Source organism: Typopeltis vanoorti, chromosome 5 (genome assembly GCF_054136105.1).
Source record: "Typopeltis vanoorti isolate ZY-2024b chromosome 5, IOZ_Tvanoo_1.0, whole genome shotgun sequence".
NCBI lineage: Eukaryota > Metazoa > Arthropoda > Arachnida > Uropygi > Thelyphonidae > Typopeltis > Typopeltis vanoorti.
The window spans coordinates 30,782,148-30,803,528 of NC_143553.1; the positions used below are offsets into that span (position 1 = coordinate 30,782,148).

General features: G+C 35.4%; 1 protein-coding gene across 1 annotated transcript in view; it reads right to left on the minus strand.

The window, feature by feature from the left end:
• Window positions 1–21,381, minus strand: part of LOC150106288 (cilia- and flagella-associated protein 58-like) — a 49,294-nt gene that overhangs the window by 19,030 nt on the left and 8,883 nt on the right. Inside the window, exons 3-7 of the mRNA XM_090392970.1 lie at window positions 19,711–19,866; window positions 10,934–11,221; window positions 6,505–6,840; window positions 2,908–3,132; window positions 2,179–2,312 (exon numbers count right to left, since the gene is read on the minus strand). Coding sequence (XP_090249096.1) covers window positions 2,179–2,312; window positions 2,908–3,132; window positions 6,505–6,840; window positions 10,934–11,221; window positions 19,711–19,866 — 1,139 coding nt within the window. The remainder of the gene's footprint in view (window positions 1–2,178; window positions 2,313–2,907; window positions 3,133–6,504; window positions 6,841–10,933; window positions 11,222–19,710; window positions 19,867–21,381) is intronic.

A 21,381-nucleotide genomic window follows, 5' to 3' on the forward strand; every position in this document is an offset into this window, starting at 1 on the left:
CGAGCTTAGTATTATCAAGGGTTAGGAGAAGTGAACTAAGATCTTTTTTTGAAAGGGGGGGGGGCACGGCTTCATTTTGATAGAATTACAGGTAGGTTGTCGTGAACTGATTGAAGAATGGTATGTGGATCGGTACTTAAGAAACTGGTCATGGAATTTGATGCCTGGGATATTTGAGCACTAAAAGATCTGCCAAAGATCGCTGACCTCAAATCCCGAATTACAGGATCCAAATTACAGGATCAGCAGAAGAACACATTTAGGTATACGAAAAAGGAGATAGGTTATACAACAGAGTCCCGGAAGGCAGCTGTAATCATCAACTTCATATGCAAGCTTTGTCGGATGGCCAAAGGAAATCGCAAATTTCTGCCTTTTATTCTAGTGGAAGTTTGTTATTTTAACTTTTGAAAAATAACAGAATTACACAATTTGATGTTGTTACAAGACAACATAGGAGAACCTAATGATGAGAAGAGTTATCGTAACATATGATGTGAAACTCCTATGCTTTTAATTTACTGACGACCACGGTTCATTATAATAAATTCAAAAGTTTACATAAAGCAGCAAACTTGAAATCAAGCAAGTAGTGAGAAAACAGGAAGATGACTGCAATTTAGAAGTATGTACTTTGCTGACATGATTATATCAGTTATAATTTAATTTTACTGTTGGTGGATTTACAGATGGAAACTAGAAATTCAACAATTATAATAACAGTCAGCTAAATCAATTCTGAATATTGAAGCCAACCTTCTGTTTTCTCAGTATTTGCCTCCCTTTTTACTAATGTGATGTTTCTGATGAGATACAGAAGACGTTGGTAAATTAACCGAGGAAGAAGTGATCGAAACAAGTTTAACCATATGAATTAAAGCAGCGCTCGGAATTTTTACTTTATTTTCCTACCGCACAATTCTTCGTCCGTTTTGGTCCAATTCTGACAATATTCTCAAGGAATCTTATAAGCACAGTAAGAAATGATCTTCCGAGATGGGACTATAAAAATTGTGTATACAAAATTGTTTGGTATCTGTGAAGGAAGCGATCCCATTAATCTCCTTTATTTCAGCCCGAGTGAATTAGCATTCTCCTGGAGAAAGAATTAAAAACAACGTTTCTGGCGGTATATTGCGATTTTCAAAGTGTTTCAATTTTTTTTTCATTAACTGTATGTATTACTTCAAATTTGGGAGCCTGTGTCCTATCAAATTCCTCCATCGAACTGGTAGATCTGTAATATTCAACTTTCAGATCCGAAGCAGGCTGAATCTGGGTTCTAATATTTCCTATCCGAGGAGCAGTCAGCGAGTCTCTGTATAGCACTTGGTTTAAGAATCGCTGCCACCATTCTTGATAATGCTACTCTGTTTTTCATTGCATGTATTTCATTCGTTCTAATGAAAGATGGAACTGAATCGAAGCTGGGAAATCAACAAGCTGCATGTGAAGCCCTGGGAGAGGAAATAGTCGAAAATAAAAAGAAAAGAACGTGGCTTGAATATTCTTTGTTGAAAGAGTGTATAAGTCACGTTTTTGTTGCATTAATCACTTCGCATTATTTATGTTTCAGTATTGCGTACACGGCGTCAAGTGAACACATAACAGCAATGCTAAAATATGAAAAACCTCTGAAATTAAAAAAAAATCTAAAAACGAAACAGAAGAATATAAAAAGAAATGAACAGTGAACGAATGAACCAACACTATATGGATGGTGGTTCTAAACCGCACTGAAAGGAACGGAATTTTAGACTTATGACAGAATGTAATCATTAAACAGTATAACGGACCCAGGGACTATCAAAAATGGACTAAACCTCTGTACTCTAACAATACTCAATCTGTACTAAGGCGTGCTTTTCCTTGGAGTATTCTTTCAAGCAATGCCTCAATAACCAGAAGAAAAGAAACATTTATCTCTTAGCAGTTTGTGAAACAAGCTGGATAACAGTCAGGATTTCCTAAACAGATATCGCAATTCCTTTGCATGAATTATCATTATTTGGTAAGTAACGTTTATTGCGGATCACTATGAAATGAATGAGCTGTAGACCCACAAGCCCATTTAGGGTCATGTAAGTCGGCCATTTACCCCCCCCCCCATGGTTTAAAGAGAGGAACAGTTTTATTTTCAATAATATTCATAAATTCTGATATGTTTATACTTCCTACCTCGTATTAATTTGTGATTTTCTCTGGCCCACAGCATATCTTTGCACTCGTTGTAGTTCACGCACTAGCCTTTCAACTTCACACTGGTAGTCCAGAACATATGACTGGTACATGTTTAATTGTGATGTCACAGTCTGCATGAAAAAAAAACACTGCTAATAAACTACATTAATGATGCATTCCATGATTTTGCAATAATTCCATTGCATATCATGGAATACGATTCTCTTATACTCGTATTTCAATGATAATAAAAAATTGTATTACATCGATTTAATGAAGTTTACTTAAACTTATATTGAAGTATTTACAAGAAATTTCTCTCAGTGTATTTAATACACTAGTAGTCTTCATCATTATCGGCATCAATATTTTTTGCATTCTCTCTCTCTCTCTCTTGCTTACTTGCTCTTCACAAAAGTCTGCTCTCAATTTTTGAAGTTTATGTTTTTCGTATAATTCATTTTCGGAACCCATCATTAGGAATTCGCTAACCTAACAGCACGTTTTTTAAAAAGTGACTGCCTTTCCTCTGATGCCACGACTTTAGCGAAGAAATGAAGCTGTGCAGCCTTAATAATTTACTACTTTCGGAAACCGATGCTTCTTAGTTCAAGCAACACTTTACTTACTCGGGGTCAAACATATTAGCTCTAGTTTCATCCAGTGATTGTTATAGCTTTTAATAAATATTTAATTTTTATAAAAGATAAGTTCTTAAATAGTTACTTTGAGTTCTTTATTTTTGTCTTCTAACTTCGCCCAACAAGTTTGGAGCTGTTTGACAATTTCTTTCCTTGGTCGCCTGGCCACGATCTGCTTCATCTCTTCGCACAGTCTTTCTTTCTCCTCAATCTCACTGGTGAGCTTTTCTACGTTTTCAGTCTTTTCGCTTAAATGGCGCTGAAGGACGTTTATTTTTTCAATCAGTTCAAATTTCTCTGCATCGTGTCCCTAAAATTAAAATATACGAATATAGTTGACAGAAACATTACAGAACTGATAATCGTGCAAAATTGCACAAAAACATAAAAGGAGAATATAAATTAATCTTTAAAAATGATCATTTAACTATTAGGCAGAGTGCATTAATTTTCATTCTAAATTGGACGGACTGCAATATTTCACTACTCTAATATTAAGGCACATATATTAATACGATATTCGTTGAATGGCTTTAATATTTTCGCTATAGTCAAAAACAAATATTAACACCGTGTTTTGTGCAAAACGTGGGAGGATACATTTTATTTTAAGGGACGGCCCGAATTCATTCCTTGCAATGTATTGCCCTGCGTCACAGAGAGACTGGGAAGGGTCATGGGAACGGATAATTATTCTTTTTTTATACAGAAACCAGCTGCTGTGTTCTGGAGTGCTCTGCAGACCTTAGCATTTATCGTCACGAAAGAACCATCCTCTCGTCACAGAGAAAAAAAAGATACCACCGTATGAAAGGGAGATTATTGATCAGAAGAGTAACATAGCACATCGGATCAAGTTGCCTTCAAAAAGGGAGACAGATCGTAGAAGGAAAAATGCACCCCACACTATCATGGCCGATCTAAATTTCTTTTATTCGGGATTGGAGGATTTGTTTTTTTACGAGGATGAAGGTAAAAGAAGTGACTTAAAAGAGGGGGGGAGAGGAATTAGTCATCAGTTCAAAATTTAAATAGCGAAAAATCAGATTCTGCCGAACAAAAACTGTGTTAATGGCAAAAGGTGCTCACGATAGTATTTCTAGAAAAAATGCTTGTAATCGAAATACTCAAAAAATGAATGGAAGAAGTGTAGCAAGCAGATAAAAAGTGAGGATGGTTGACATAATTACTATCTTCTGATGAGAAGTGTGTTTTAGAGCATCGAAAGTTTGCCCTATATTTTTTCCTTTTTAGAATAATGATCCTTGTTTTAGAGTAATCATCCTAGGAACACGTTTTCAGAATGCTAAACGAACAGTTCATGACATATTAAGATCACGTAAGAGAAGATTTTCTATCACGTAGAAAATTTGCTATTATCGAAAGATGTGAATGTTATTCAAAATGTCGTAAAGGGATTAACAGAGTTAAAGAATAACAGAAGTTATACTATTAATTTTTAAATTGTCCCTCTATAGTAAATTTCTTTCGAAATAATAATATAATCACAACAAGAAACATAACGACAATCACTAAAAAAAGGCGCCTAACAAATTTCCTTCAGTTTCAAACGGCAGTCCAGAATTAATATCATTTCGAATTTCGAATCATTTGATAAATTCCGCCATTAAAACGATCTCAAATGAAACCGAAATTGCACAATATGAATATTGCATTACAGTTATTGTAAGGTATAATTTGGACGTATATTTTTCATTTGTGCTTTTGCAACTGGTCCCCTATGAAAGAAATGTGGGATGGACACAATTTTTTGTAAGAAATTTAAATGGCAAATTTTGATAAAATTCTTTTACCCAGAATTCTGATAACCTGTACTTATGGAATTTATATATATTAATTGATATTATAGTTTAATTTTTGTGTATGTCTAAAATAGATATACGTAATGGCAACGGTTTCTCTCACTTCGTGACTGAAGCAGAACCGGAAGTATAATGCGAGCTGGAGCAGGCGCGAGTGAAAAGAACACGGAAACTAGTAACAGCTGGGAGTGAGGTATTTGCGAGAGAGATACAAATATGTAGAGATATAGAAGAAGTTTCGGAACGAGTTATAGGAAAGTTTCATTGGTATTAGTCTTTCATAAAGAAAGAGGTTTAAAGCATTTAGTTATGTTGCAAGGTAACTGGAACAACAGTTGTGGAAGGAAATTTTTGAACTTGATAAATGAAGTTTCTTTATACAAAAAGAAAAATGTTGATCGGATATTAAAAGTTCCATTAGAACAGTGATTTAACAGTTTTTCATAAAATAGATACATAAAGTTAATTTTTAAGTGTTCTATCATTTTTCCTTGGAAAGTCTTCGTACATAAAGAGGGAAAAGGTAATCTTGAAGAATAAGAAAACAGAAGGAAGGAACGCTTCTGTGTGACTTTTCTAGAATATATTAAAAGGAGGAACGCTAGACAGTGTTCAAAATCGAGGATTTTACTTTCCAAGTCGGAACATTCGTGTCTCTTACTATGAATTGGAAACCTGCAGTCATTTTCAAGATAAAGTGGTTTACAGGAAAGAAACTGTTTCCACTGAAGAAATAAATTGTGTCGTTCAATAGAAGTCCAGATGCAGTTAAGAAACATAATGTTCTTTTTAGCTGGTATTTTGGGGCCAGATACGATTTAATTTAGTTAATTATTTTTTTTTATGTATATTATTTCTGGGAAAACTCCCATGTTACTCCTCTTAATAAACTATTATAATTACGGCTATTTTGCCTGCTTCAGTTTAGGAGTGCCCCTGTTTAAATGTCATTGGCTATTTACTCACGGATTCTTAGGGCATTGTAGATGTAAGTTTACCAAAACGTATATGTAGCATAAGGAAGAGAAATTTACACATACCTTTTTCTGGGTGTTGCGGCTTTTCTTATTTATGCGATGTCCGAAAACTACTAAGTGTATGGAAGGGGGGGGGGCAGGCAATTTGGGAGAATTAAATTAGAAAAATCGATTTTTCTAATTTACCAAAACGTATATGCTACATATACGTTTTGGTAAACTTACATCTACAATGCCCTAAGAATCCGTGAGTAAATAGCCAATGACATTTAAACAGGGGCACTCCTAAACTGGAGCAGGCAAAATAGCCGTAATTATAATTATTTTTTTTAGATTTTAAGATAAGATACTGTGATTAAAATCCAGAATATTGTATGTTACATTTGAGATTATTATTATACCGTTTTTCGCTTTTGGAAATAGAGGTGTGCAGACTCAGTTTACTTAATTATTGACGAAGTTAAGATTGATTTTTAAGAATAAGATAGAATTATCATCTGTCTAGGATCTTATTTAAGTGCTTGGATTTCCGTATAGAAATCGGGTAGCACTAGCAACCTGTCTTCACAGTTGACGAAACTGATGATAGCATCAGTTTCGTCAAATGTGACAAAATAGTTATCAAACTCTTCTACTTCAGTATAAGATTGAAAGATAGTTTCTGAAAATTTTAATTTTGAAAATTTCATAAATAGTTGAATACACGTATTCTTATTTGTATTGATTGTATTATTTGACTTATTTGTATTAAGAGGCAAGCAACACTATTGTATTTTAAAGATCGAAACTTGAGTGTCTTAGATTTAGTTGTTACATACTGTTCAGCCATTAAATATTTTAAATAGTAAGGTATTTAAAATTAAATATACACAATGTTCCTACCTGAAGCTCTCGCCACCGATGAACGTTTAAAGGTTTCTGGAGTTCTTCTTCCAGAGCTTTGCAACGATTCTGTTCGCTGGTGATGTCTTTCTCCAAATGCAAAATCTCTCGGCGCAATTCCTCGGCACTAGCTACAGTTCGAATCATCAGCCCTTTGTCCCGACTAAGATGGTGAATCTGGCGCTTCAAATTGTTGATATCATACAGTCGTTCTTTGTACTGCTTTTCCCCACGAGCAAGCGTTTTTTCTTGTATATCCAACTTTTTTATTAGCAATGCGATCTCATCATTTCGTCGTATTATTTGTGTTCCCAGAATATCTCTTTCCATTGTCATCTGAAAGGAAATAAGATGGTTTTAATCCTAGTGCTGTTCTTCCTTTGCAATAAAAGGTATGCACTAAAAATCAACAGTGACACTGTTTCTACTTTTTAACTTTAAATTGAAACTAGTAAAGCTAATATGAAATAACTTGTAAAATTAGTTAAAAAAAATAGTTCTTTTACTCAAATGGAGTTCAAAAAGTTGCAAAAAAGAAAATACCGTGAGTAGACATAAATTAAAAATTATAATAACGGAATTAACTGATGTAAAATATTATTTATTAGTATGATTTTCGCCTGAGTATCATAGGCATCTTCAGTACATTTATAAAGCTAATTAAACAATAACTGACAATTCCAAAAGGCGCCACCTAAGTAGCTAATGTAAGATAACTAAAAAGGTCAATAAATTTCCTAACTGAAAAAAAAAAAAATATATATATATATACAATTAAAAAGTTAGGAAAGATTAGCTGATTTATAAAGTACTATCTCCCATAAAGGGGATAGACGTAAACCATCGGATCTGTTTAAGTTAGGAGAGTGAAGTAAAGTTTCACATGTTTCTTTATAAAGCCGTTCCATGAGGAACCGATTTTTGTGAAGGACTCTATGTCTAGTGTTGATGGCATGCTCTTGCAAGTCCAGACTGTTCAGGTTCAAGGTATTGAATATAAGACTTGTGTTTTCTAGCCGAATAAAAGCAGATCTTCCTGTTTGTCCGAAATAAGATAACCCACAAGAGCAAGGAATCTGGTACACACCTGGATAACTGAGATGCGGAAGCTTGTCCTCTGAAGAAGTGAGAACGGTGGAGATTTTTCTGATTGGTCGGCAACAAAAATATTTAGTGGTTTTAAAACTTTTTCTATGAGTTCACTAATGCCTTGCACATAAGGGATAGGAATGCGCGTTATTTCTTCTATATTTGAAGGGGAAGACATATTAAAACTACTCAAAGCTATTTTGATGAAGGAATTCTTATATCCATTAGATAAGGATGAAATAATATATTGCAGTTCTTTTTGTAACAGATCGTCTGAAGAACAAAAGGAGTGGGCCCGATGAACCAATGTTTTAATAGTTTCTGTCTTTTGACTGGGATGGTGATGAGATTCAGCATGGATATAATGGCCTGTATGAGTCTTCTTCCTATAGACTGAAAAATGAATTTTTCGCCAACCAGATGGTTACCATCTGGTTGGCGAAGAATTAAAAGATCTAAAAAGGCTAACTGCTTATTTGATTCTACTTCTAGGGTGAACTGGATCCTTGGATGACGTGCATTTAACTGAGAGAGAAACTGTTGTAGTTCATCAGAAGAGCCATTCCAGATAGCAAAAAAGTCATCACCATATGAACCAATGAGTAGCTCTAGGAGAAATGTTGTCAAAAATTAGTTGTTTAAAGTGCTCCATAAAGAAGTTGGCGATAGCAGGAGAAAGAGGATTGCCCATTGCTGTTGCTTCAATTTGTTGATACAACTTGTTTTTAAAGGAAAAATCACCAGCATGTATTACAAAATCAAATATTTTTACAATGTCTGAAGGAAATTCTTGTTGCAGTAATTCAATGTTCTCAGATGAAGGAACATTGGTAAATAATGAAACAACATCTAAACTGATCATAATATCCGAAACGTCCAAATGCAGATCTGAAATTTTATTTTTGAAATCCAAAGTATTTTTATGTAAATATCAGTTCTTCTAGTTATTTTACATTAACTACTGTGATACTCAGGCGAAAATTATACTACTAATAATATTTTACGTGAGTTAATTCCGTTATCATAATTTTTAGTTCAAAAAGTAATAAGCTCCTGTACAATTTCTGATCTTTAAGAAATCTGCGCGCGCGCGCGCGCACACACACACACACACACACACACACACACGGATATGTAATTCTTTGCGATGGATTATAAACTGATGGTATATCGATGCTCCATCTGTTAGTGGCATTAGTAAAAGACTAAATCACCTAAAATCAACTGCGGGCATATTATTAGAATAGGCCAATATTATTTAGTATCGAGAGATCCATATAGTGCCCGGAAAGGTGGAACGTAGAAATGACCTGGAAGTTTAAATTCTGCAGTGTTCCACGTTTCCAGTAAGGCACTGCAGAATTTAAACTTCCGGATCATTTCCACGTTTCTGCATAGCATCGATTTCTATGGAAGAGCAGTTGCACATAAATTGATACCCAAATACGATACCAAACATTAACCATGGCAATCGTCACGATATTATTCAGTTCGTCAAACGCATTAAAATATACTCAAGTGAATTTTCATTAGACGTTAGTGCACATCACTTTTTTGCTTCTGTGTGTTTCATGTACTCTTCCGCCTCTTCTACAACATTTGATAATGTTTCAGAATGTAGCCACATAGTTTAAACAAACCCCATGGAAGGGCGAAAGTGGGAGGAGTGAGTTGGTTAGAGATGGGTCATTAATCAATCTAATTGCTCTCCTCTGTATTGAGTTAAGCATTTTGAGGGAGCTCTTAGGACCCCCCCCCCAAACTCAAATGTGAGAGCAGTATTCAATAGCTGGCGGACTTGTGATTTTTATACGGTTAACAGCTGTTTAGATGTGAAGTAATATCTTGAGTGAAAGAGAAATCCTAGTTTTTTAGAAGATGAGGATCTAATGGTTATGATGTGTTTATGCCAGGAGAGGCTTGACAGACAGCAAGGTGATTCCAAAAAGAAAAAGCTCATCTTGTCTGGAAATTTGAGTGTTGTTAAAAATAATACTGGGAGAAAAATGTTCTTTTTGGGGAGAAATAAGACAGAACTGGGTTTTACTAGCGTGGAAGTTGACGAGGTTATCTGAGCTCCATTGGAGGATAGCTTGGAGGTCCGAATTAAGGGAAGTTGTGGTTGATGTTCTGTAGGTTGGGGTGAGTTATGTAGAGTAAGGTTTATCGAATGAACGGGATGAGTTCATTGTGGTGTCATCTGCAAAACCGTGTATTGGGTTGGAGGTCAACGGAAGGTCATTGATATATAGCAGGAAGAGGGTTGGCGAGAGAATGGAACCTTGTGAAACACCAGCATTGGTTGAATGGTGAGAGAATAAGGAACCGTCTACCAACATACTTAGTGTGCGTCCAGACAGAAAGCTGGAAGTCCAACTGCAGAAGTCCTGAGACAGAACAAATAATGGAAGTTTGCTTAGTAAGCCTTTGTGCCTGACCCGGTCAAAAGTTTTGGATATATCAAATGCAACCAATTGAGATTCACCAAACTTATCCATGGCATTTGTCTAAAGATGGGTGACATATGTGAGCAGATCTCCTGTTGATCGGTAGCGACTGAATCCATACTGGCGATCGTTTATTACCTGGGTGCCTTCAAGATAGTGTATGAATTGGGAATTGATGTTTTTCTCCATTACTTTAGACAGGACTGAGGTGAATGAGACAGGGAGGTAGTTAGACAGCAGTGATTTGTCACCCTTCTTTGGAATGGGTTGAATATAGGCCAATTTCCAGGTGGTGGGATAGATAGTAGTGGGCTAAGAGAGTGTTTACAGCCGACATAGGATAGGGTTCAGTTCAACTTTTTCTGATCTCTTGTTGGTAAAAGGATATGGAAAATAATTGAAATTTTAAATGGAATGTTTAGCAACTTTGTTATTAGAGACTTCGGTTTTCTGTTTTTCTAATTTTTGGTTTAAGAATGAGGTTTTGTTTTCTTTGGCTAGGGTATTATTAGCAATTTAACTGATGCTAATAATACCCTAGTCAAAGAAAGTAAAAATCACTGTTAATAAAGAAGCATTTTTTCAGTCAGCTTCTCATTGAATACTTTTTTCTTCAATGTTGAATCCAGACGATCCTCGCTGAGTAAGTTTACAGGCAGTGGTAGTAAGAATTTATAACTGTAGAAGGGTAGGGGGGGGGGGAAAGAATCCCTGTGGGTTGATTGCGCATAAGAAATATCTTAGTCAGCCACAATCACTAGATTCAAAATTGCTTCTGCAGATAGTACTAAATATTTAAATCTAAACAACGGTAAAAATTCAAGACAATTTTAATTTTTAGAATTATTTTCATAAATAATTTCTAAAGTAATTGTATAAAGGGCTCACATTACTTTGTTAAAAGCCTGCTTTGCATGATTGCGAGCAATTTCTGTTTTCGTGAGAAGATTTGCTAGTCGTTCTCGTTCCGATTCGGTGTAGTTCAGTTTTTCCACAGTGGTACGATGAAGCTCTTCTTTCTCTCGGAGTCGACTCTCCAAATAACGATTATCTGTAGTGCATTTTTGCAAATCTTCTTTGATGTTTTGTAGAGTATAACCCAAATTTTGTATTTCACCTTTCGAGAAGTTCAGTTGGTGTGCTAACGACCGATTCTCCTCTTTCAGCATGTATACATCATCCTGAAGACAAAAAAAAAAAATATATTTATTAAAATTAATAATAATAATAATAATAATAATAATAATAATAAGTTCTTTAGTTATCTTCAAGCATTACTTTTCGTTGAAAAGGACTGCGCACCTTACAGATTTATTTACGAAATGAACTCTCTTCAAAGACCTTCAGAGTAGCTGAACTAGCCTTTTTTACCACAATAAAAGGCAAAATTATTATTCCTGGGGGCGCTGTGTAGGCAGACGGATGCATGCATGATGTTATCGCTGCTGCCGTTTATGTAGGTTTCGAGTGGTTTTAACTCTTGTTTTTAATTTGAAAGTGCTGCTATTTACAGGGTGTTCGGGATAAATTTGACATATTTATAATTAATTATATTTTTCCGTAAGTTACATGTATTAACACACACTTCTCTTCATTTAAAAGTTTGGACCCTTCTTCATTCATATACAAGATGTCAGAAAGGATGGATAGCTGGAACCCACCTGAATCATGGAAGAGAATAACTTGTATCATGATGATTCGTCCCGCCATCAAAATAAGGATATTACGACTGCTGCCCAATGCTCCCTGAATACAGTAAAAACAATCAGGCATGAACTAGAGACTTGCAATGGTGACTACGAGGATGTAGCAAGAAGAAAGATCCCTAGCAGACGATCTGATTGCGTTCGTACAGCAGAATTCCTCGCAAATCTGCAGGAACAGGTGTTGAAGAACCCTGGCATTGGAATTCGGGCTTTGTTCGTGGAGTTGCTAACTGTAGTCAAGCCCTGGATAACAAGGGTAGCCAATGGTAGGCCGTATGTATGGCAGCAGGATTCGGCCCCTTGCCACACCTCTGGGAAAAGTCAAAAATGGTTGTCTGAAAATTTCTACGACTTCACCAGTCCAAATGTTTGGCCTCCAAACTCCCCAGACCTTAACCCCATGGATTATTTTGTATGGGGCGCAGTTGAAAAAGACACCAATCGCACTTCCAGTAATACAAAAGCCCAGTTAATGGATAAAATTAAAACAGTTTTTGCGGCCCTTCCCAGGGAGACTGTAGCATCAGCTTGTTCGAGGTTCCGAAGCAGGATTGAAGCTGTGATCGATGCTAATGGTGGTTATTTTGAGTAAATCTTGTTGATAGTATTGTAATTAACTCTGCCTGTAATGTTATTTTGTCAATTCATTAAATTTAATAGATACAAAGAAGATTTTCTTTTTCCTTACGAAACTGTCAAATTTATCCCGAACACCCTGTAATTCCACTAGTCAGGCTGAAGACAGAAACATTTAAATCATCAAAATCGGCTAAGTAATATCTAAATTTTGTGTGCTGAAAGTCATAGAGTGAACTGCTGTCACCAACCAACAAAGATCAAAGGATGTCGCCATTTTAAAAGTCGCACTACAGTCGCTAAAGAGAAAAAAGTCCAAAGGTCACTGAGACAGTGAAGGTCAAGCACAATGAGCTGTAACAAGTGCATTAAGTCATTAAGTGACGAAGGGGATGGGCCGCATTGTTTTGGATGTGGCCGAAGACAACACTTCCAATGTTCTGGGATCTCAGAAAGAACGTGGAAAGCAAAAGGAGCCACGAAACGGACCGAATGGCGATGTCTACAATGCCGTGAGAAAATGAAGAACAAAGAACAGACAGCAAAGAAAACCAACGACGCACATCAAAGTAAGTCCCTTCCTGATTCTAAAATTACAGACAACTTAAATTCTTTCAAACTTATGGTTAAAGATTTGCTAAATACACACATGGAACAAATTAACAAAAAATTCGAGGGGTATGAAAAGTACATATAATACAATAACACGACAGTTGAAGAAATGTTAGGAACCGTGAGAGAAATAAAGACAAATTAACGGTAGCGATAGAAACACAAGAAACACTGAAGCCGAAAACAAAGAATTGCGGAAAGAGGTAAACACATTCAAGTGTCAAATGGAGCACGTGCTACAAAAAAAGAAAGAAAAAAAGAACTTCAAATTGAGGAGTCCCAAAAGAAAAGACAGAAGACTGTGCAACTGATCGGCAGCAAAATTGGCATTCAAGTCGCAACCACAGACATCGCCTCTATTAATCGAGGCCCACAAAATACAAAGAGAGACCGCCACCAATCATCGCTCGTTTTACCAGCAGACGTCTGAGAGACTCCATTCTTGGTGCAAGCAAGAAAACAAGGCCGACAACATCGATCCTATCTAACAAGAAACTCCCAACACCAATCTATATATCTGAACACTGGACTCCATACTTTAAAAATCTTTTATACCAAGCAAGAAAAACAAAAACACATAAAAACTACAAGTTCCTGTGGACTAAGCATTCACAGATATTTATGAGAAAGAATGAAAACACTCGAGTTTATATAATTGCAAAAGAATCCGACTTACACAGCCTACCAATATAAAACACTAACTCTTCACCTCCTTAAGAACAAGATTAGCAATCATTTAAAAATTATATAATGGAGACCTTAAATATAGGCGAACATATCCAGTCACAATATAAACTTCAAGGTCTTTGACTCTTTGCAGAAATGGTCAGACAACATTTTCACCAACACCAGCTCACTATCATATACACAAAGAACTGTAACTGTAACTGTAAGTGTAACTGTAACACTGGCTTACACTGATAATACTGCTGAACTACACCTTGACAAACATACATGCGCTAATACTGGCCGAAGTTGCAATAAACGACACAGAAATTTAAGCATACAACAACTGAAAGAAGCACTCTTACAGCTAAAACCAAAGACCAGTCCAGGAATAGACAAAATAAGACTCACAGACCTTTTAACAGCTTTGAACAAATAAATCTAATACTTTTGAAACTCGTGAACATAATATTCGACACTGGCATTATTCCAAAACAACTAAAAACTGTAATAATTACCAATTTACAAACATGGTAAAAGAAACGATACTCAGAACTATAGACCAATAGCTACCCAACCAGTCATTTCCAAAATTCTAGAAAAAATAACACACACACCAGACTACAGAACTATCTACAGAAGTACAACATCATCTCACAAAACCAATACAGCTTTCAGAAAACAAAAAGCACCATCACCGACGCAATAAACAAACCTCTCGACAAAAACAAGTACTCCGTCCTTATACTGCTTGACTTAACCAAAGTATTTGATACACTTGAACATGACATACTACTCACCAAACTATACTCAATATACTCAATAGGTATAAGAGGAACACTGCATACCTGGTTCAGGAACTATCTCTCAAACAGAACACAAGTAACAAAAATAGGTACATATCACAGGCGGGGTATACAAATAAAACACGGTATCCCTCAAGGCGCCATATTATCATCCACTCTGTTCAACATATACATTAACGATGTTCATAACCTGGCCATAAGAAGTCAAATATTTCAGTACGCAGATGACACCGCAGTACTAGCAATCCACACAGACATCAACACGGCTCTCTCTCTAAAGCACAAGACCTAAATGAAATCACAACATACACCCTCTGTCCATAAAGAAACCGAAATTTTCGAAAATAGAAGAAACTAGTGGCGCCACATGTTGTATATTTTTGTTGTCGAAAGCGGCAACCTTCATTAGTGCTCTGTCAACTGTTTTTGTTTCATTGGAAGCCGAGTTATAGTGCCAAGAGTGACAGTATGTTTTGACGAACGGTTGGTTGTCACGATATTCATGCCGTACCCGACGAATTCTCGCTATCAATCGCTTCAAATCTTCGAGATAATACTCACCATTGACGGTTTGGCCAGGCGGAACGAATTCTTTGTGGATAATGCAATTGGAATCGTAGAAACAAATCAGCATTGTCTTTACTTTTGACTTCTCCAAGCAACTTTTTTTCGGATGCCCTCTTCTGGTGGTCTCCACTCAGCACTCTGGCACTTTGTTTCGGGCTCATACTCAAAACACCACGTTTCATCACCAGTGACGATCGTTTCAAGGAAATTTGAGTCGTTACGAGCGGTTTTAATGAAGTCCTTGCTGTGTTCAATTCGATACATTTTTTGGTCGTCGGTCAACTTGTGGGGATCAAATCGCGAATTCAATTTACAAAGGCCCAAACTCTCCAAAAAATGTTGGTCAAAATGTTGTGTACAGTTGATTTTGGAATCCCAATTCATCTTCAATCAATCTCACGGACGATTTGGGGTTTTTTTTTGATGAAAGAACGCACTTTTTGGATGTTAACTTCGCTCAGTCCAGTGTTTGCACGGCCCATGCTTTTCGTCGTCCTCGAGAGTCGCACGACTTTGAAATCGCTTAAACCACTCGTAAACTTGAGTACTGGATAAGCAATCATCGTCGTATGCTTTTTGAAGCATTTGATGCGTTTCGGTAAAACCTTTACTAAGTTTAACAGAAAAGTCAATCGGAGCTCTCTGTTTGAAACTCATTTTCTGACCTTTCGTCAAAACACACTGTCACTCTTGGCACTATAACTCGGTTTCTAATGAAACAAATGTTATAAACAGCAACACTAATGAAGGTTGCCGCTTTCGACAACAAAAAGATACAACAGGTGGCGCCACTAGTTTCTTCTATTTTCGAAAAGTTCGGTTTCTTTTTGGACAGAGGGTGTACGTCTACCAAAACGCAATTGTAATCAACGGCTCCAAAACACAGATGTTAATAATACACAACCCGAGAATCATGCGCCCCGCACCACTATCGATACACTGTCACACATACCGCTGCATTAACAACAAAAAACCTGCCAATGTCCCGAAATCAAACCTGTAACACATACAAAATACCTTGGTCTTTACATCGATTGCCACCTTAAATGGACAAAACATATAAAATACCTACATTTCGAACTCCGCATCATTGCAGCGAAACTCTTTCATGTAAAAGACATTATTCCATCTAACATAAAAAAACAACTCCTATATCAGGTATCTGCGAATCTCTACTCAGATACGGTATAACAGTCTATGAAAACATATCAAATAGCCACCTAACAAAATGAGAAATATTACATAGGAAAATTGTGTCAAGAGTGATTTGGACACCTTATACAGAACAGCCAATATCCGACCAGCACATGGCGATACACAGAATCCTGAGCATTAAAAATCTGAAACACTATATAATTATAAACACTATATATAATCTGAAACACTATATATAATCTGAAACACTATATATAATCTGAAACACTATATATAAACACTATATATATAAGTAAGGAATTACTTCAGCATCACCTATCGAAACAACAGAAACACATATCATATAACATGATCTACAACAACTCTCTACATCCCTACACCCTTCAACAACACATACGGTTCTTTTGTGAGATCACATCAGATACCCACGCTACTCAACAACCTACCAAGAAATTTAAAACACATAGATAACTACAGAACATTAAAACAAAAACACGAACTCTGTAATATATACCAACAAAGTTAATATACCATTAACACTAATATACACATCACAAATCACCAGCATCCAATGCCTACATCCCATCTATAAACAGTAATAACAACAAAAATAGTGAAGGCTAATCCCACTCTCTTTATAAAAGCTAACCCAAGCTTCGAAGTAGGTGGGATTAATCTGTCTCGCTCATCCACACGTATCCTCATAATCAAAGACTGCAAACTGTAACAAAACAGTCAGTACGGTGTATAATAATAATGAAGATACAGATATATTAAAAAAAGTATATGAATTTGTATCCAAAGAAAAACATATTGAAAAGAAATAATGTGCCCCTTAAACTGCATACATTACAATGTACAGAGCATCAAGTGTAATATGCATTAATTGTAAATATGTAAATACTCTGTACGATGAAAAATTGTTATTTTATACATAATGTGTAAATATGCAAAAAAGTCTGTAATAATCATATGTATGTAATTTATCTGAGACATTTATTATTATTATTATTATTATTATTATTATTATTATTATTATTATTATTATTATTATTATTATTATTATTATTATCCATTATTCAAAAATTCCGTGCAATCTTCATTGTTAATATTAGAAGAACACGTGTTGTAAATATAGATGCAAAAAAGTATTATTATCAAAATTTTAATTGAAATCAATGTAGAAAATGAAACACATGTGTAGCACTTAGTGCTGAATTTTGTAAAAATTACAAGTTGGAATGTCACTAAAGACGATTATTGTAATTGTGTAAATATTTCAAAAATCAATAAAATAAGGGTTATTCAAAGCAGGAAGAAATTCATTGTGAGAACAGTATAATACCCAATATATAAAACTTTTGCTTCACCCATGAAATTCTATTTCCAACCCGTTTGTCTATAATATAAGGATTTTCATCCTACATAGTTAAATAATTGTTTACTTTATAATAAATGTTTTACTCCATTTTATTATGCATTTTTAAAACTATACTATACTTATTCGCTCCTTTCTGACGAGATCGCATTAAGCCTAGTATTCGAACAGTCCCTGTTATCTATTCTTCATGTCTCTGCCACTTGATTTCTAATTTCTTTATTCAATCTAAGATAATTGTTGCTACATTTAAATCATACGCAGGATTGAATTTGCGTAATTTCTGCCGATTGTTTTAGTTTTATAGAATTCTTATTTTTATTTCATTTTAGGATAATAAAATGAAAATGTTTTATATAAATAAATTTATATTTTCTAAGTTAGCTGAGTTAAAGAAGTTTACATTAACGGCATTATTAAAGAGAATATGTAAATGATTTTTTTTTTTTTTACATTGCTGGACTGAACGGGATTGTCGACTTATTCTGGGTCTAAGCTATTCGATCTCCATAGTTGACGCTTATGGAATTTTCACATTGGGATTTTTATAGAGTCGGAAGTGCATCACTCAAGAGTTACAAAACTACAAGATTCCAAGATGTTACAGGCTACAAAACTTCCAAGGGGCAGTAATACAAAAAAATTAAAAATAAAAAAAAATAAAAATCATCAGGACTGACTGCCACGTTCAAGGTTGTAAACCTACGTTATCGAGAAGTAATCCTTTGAAAAATGCATTCCTTGTAAAGACGAAACAGCTGTTGTGTCCTTTGAGATTTCCACTTCACGGAGGGGAAAATGGACAAACTAGAAAAAGTATGTAGTTTTTGAAAATGCGAAAAGTTCCAGTTTTTGAAACTCAGGAAAACTGGAAGAAAGTTTACAACAGCGTTACTGCTTTGAACATTCGAAGATCGTTCCCACTTGCGTGGCTAAGTACAAAACGGCATTTCGTGATCATCTTCTTGTCACGTGTCATCCGGGATACAGTTACAAGATTTCGACTTCTGTTTCTCAAAAACTGTGGGGGGGGGAATGCAGACAGAGAGACGAAATGAGCTTTCTACTTTATGCTAAATGAATACTGTTGTAAAAGCATCTGTTAATGCGGATTTTATCATTAATTTAAATACATTGTTTAAAAAAAAAATTAAAAAAAACAGGAATGTGTCTGTCTGTGGCAGTCAAAATTCATCTCAAAAATAAAAGCAAGAGTTGCGAAATTTGGCAGCAGTTCAGACCGGGCATGAGAAATGTAGTGCCAAATATAATCAAAATCAGAGTAAGGGACTGGGCGAGGTTATGGGCTTTTAGGGACTGGGGGAAATGGCAGTCTTTGCCATTTTCACGAGCAACTCCGAGGAATACATTCTGCTAGTACAATAAAAACTTTCTTAATGTTAATTAGATTTTTAATAATTTCATTACAAATAATCATACAATTGTTTAACTCGCAGATAACTGAATAATCAAAAAATGTGAATGAAAACTAACACACTTTATTTGAATTACATTGTAAAACAAATCGATTAATTAGATAAACATTAATTTTATATTTATTTGATTTATGATATTAGATAAGTCAATTAATGAAATAAATAAATGTATTAGGTTCAATGCGAAATTCGAACCACCCCTGTGTAAACCATGCTCTGAGTAACCGACGTACGATATATTACGAAACTACGTTCTTGTTAATGATAGATCTCGGTGATATATTAATCTTACCTCGGTGTCAATGTGTGGGTTCTCCGGTTTGTTTAAATGTTTGTCGTGTTTTACACAGCATTCGAATCGAAGTATTTCCATCTAAAGGTAGCGATCCGTGAGCAAAGAACTTATCTTCAAATTATATTCAAACCAATTCTCCATTAAGTGGAATAAACTGAAACTTCGATGCCACACTTGAGTTATTTTGTTCCAATTTTACTTGTTGGCTAGCGTTAATATTTTTATTATTCCCTTCACTAAATTACAAATATAGAATAATGAAAGGCTAAAATGTTAGGTAAATTAATCTACCTATAGATCAATATAATATCATCCCACAATGTTTTCCACTTTTAATTCAATGTTTGTCGTTCAGTCAATATGTAGATAAAAACAAAGTATATCATCATTAAAAACAAAAAAAAACGGAATATCTGAAAAAACGAATGTTAACTGAAATAAATGTTTTTCTCGTAATTTCTCAAATACATTACCCGTGCTTCTCTGCGTTCTTGATCAAACTCGTTGCATTTCTTCCGTGCCTTTTCAACCATCTCAATGTGCTTCTTCACAGTTTCTTGAGCTTGAGACAACTGCTTTGGATAATTATGAATCTCAATTATCCTCAGTCGTTCCAAAAGACTTTCAACCTAATTTAATAATTTGGTTAGAATTAATAGAATAATTTGTTCGAAAATTTTCACAAGTTAAATACTGTGACCATTCGAACTGAATAACTGCTTATGTAATCTTAAATATTATTAGTTTAATACGACATATGAATTAAGTGAACTTTGTGAATTTTTTTTTGGTATTGGTCGATATCATACAGCATTAAATACCTGAAATGATTATATTAAACTTAAAGTCTATTGTTTATAGACAAAATATCATTACTTGCTGTTATCTAAAACGTTTGGTGTGATGATTGCAAAACGTACATGAAAAATAGTTCAAGATATTTTGATGCTCAAATAACAATAACGTTGAAGATAATGTTAATCACGTCAGGTAGACGAATTTGGAAAAAGCGGGCTGTTAGATATGAACGGGTGTGAAGATTTTCAAATTGACGCTATACAGACTAAATACATATTTTAAGTAATTCTACTTACAGTATATTATTATTAATCCTCCTTGGAGCCAAAAGACTCATCGCGGGAGGTCCCACTGTTACACACACACACACACACACACACAGCTTATGATACCTCGCCTTAAATATGTTCACTGTCTCCGCACTCACCACACTCTCGGGCAATGCATTCTAATCATTCGCTACTCTTCATCCAAAACATTTACTCCTCACCCCTGCGCATGCTCTCCTTATACAGCTTCCAGGGATCACCTCTTATTCTCTCCCTAACTTCACCCATTCTATGCAAAACTTTCTCCAATCCAAATTAATCTGGTAATAACCCCTTAACACTTTTATGTCTCGATCATATCATATCCCCTCTCCTCCTCCTCCTACCACCAATTTTTGCAAATTGCGTTTTCTCAAACTGTTTTAATACTCAACATTCCAGAGACCAGAAACCAAATTAGTCAATCGTCTCTGGAACTTTTCCAACACATTTTCATCTTTTTGAAAGCCAGGTGACCAAATCCGTGCACAGTAATTCATATGAGGCCTGATCAGAGTCTTACCCTGTGTAAGGTAACCATAACATCCTTACTTCTATAAGTCAGTGCCCTCAGCATCATTTCCATTATTCACTGTGCTGTACTCGCAATTTTAGCAATATGTCATCGAAATTTTAGGTCCTTGTCCGCAAGCGCTCTCAGATCTCTCATTTTTTCTACCTCTTCCAAGATATTTTCACTGACTGTATATTCTACATACCATCTCTACTTCCCAAATTTCAAAACCTTACATTTCATAGTATTGAATTTATATCCCACTCATTCACCCATTCAGCCGCCGGTGTAGTCAAGTCCTCTCGCAAAGCAAAGGCATCCGCTCTACTCCTGATAGCTCTCCCCAACTTTACATCATCTACAAACAACTGCATATCACTATTCAGATTCTCCCAATATCATTTACATACAAATTAAACAGCAATGGACCCAAAACAGACCGTTGGGTACAGTACTACTAACTTTCCTCTTCTGGGATATCGCTGCTGCATAGACAACTCGCTGATACCTATCAGACAGCCAAT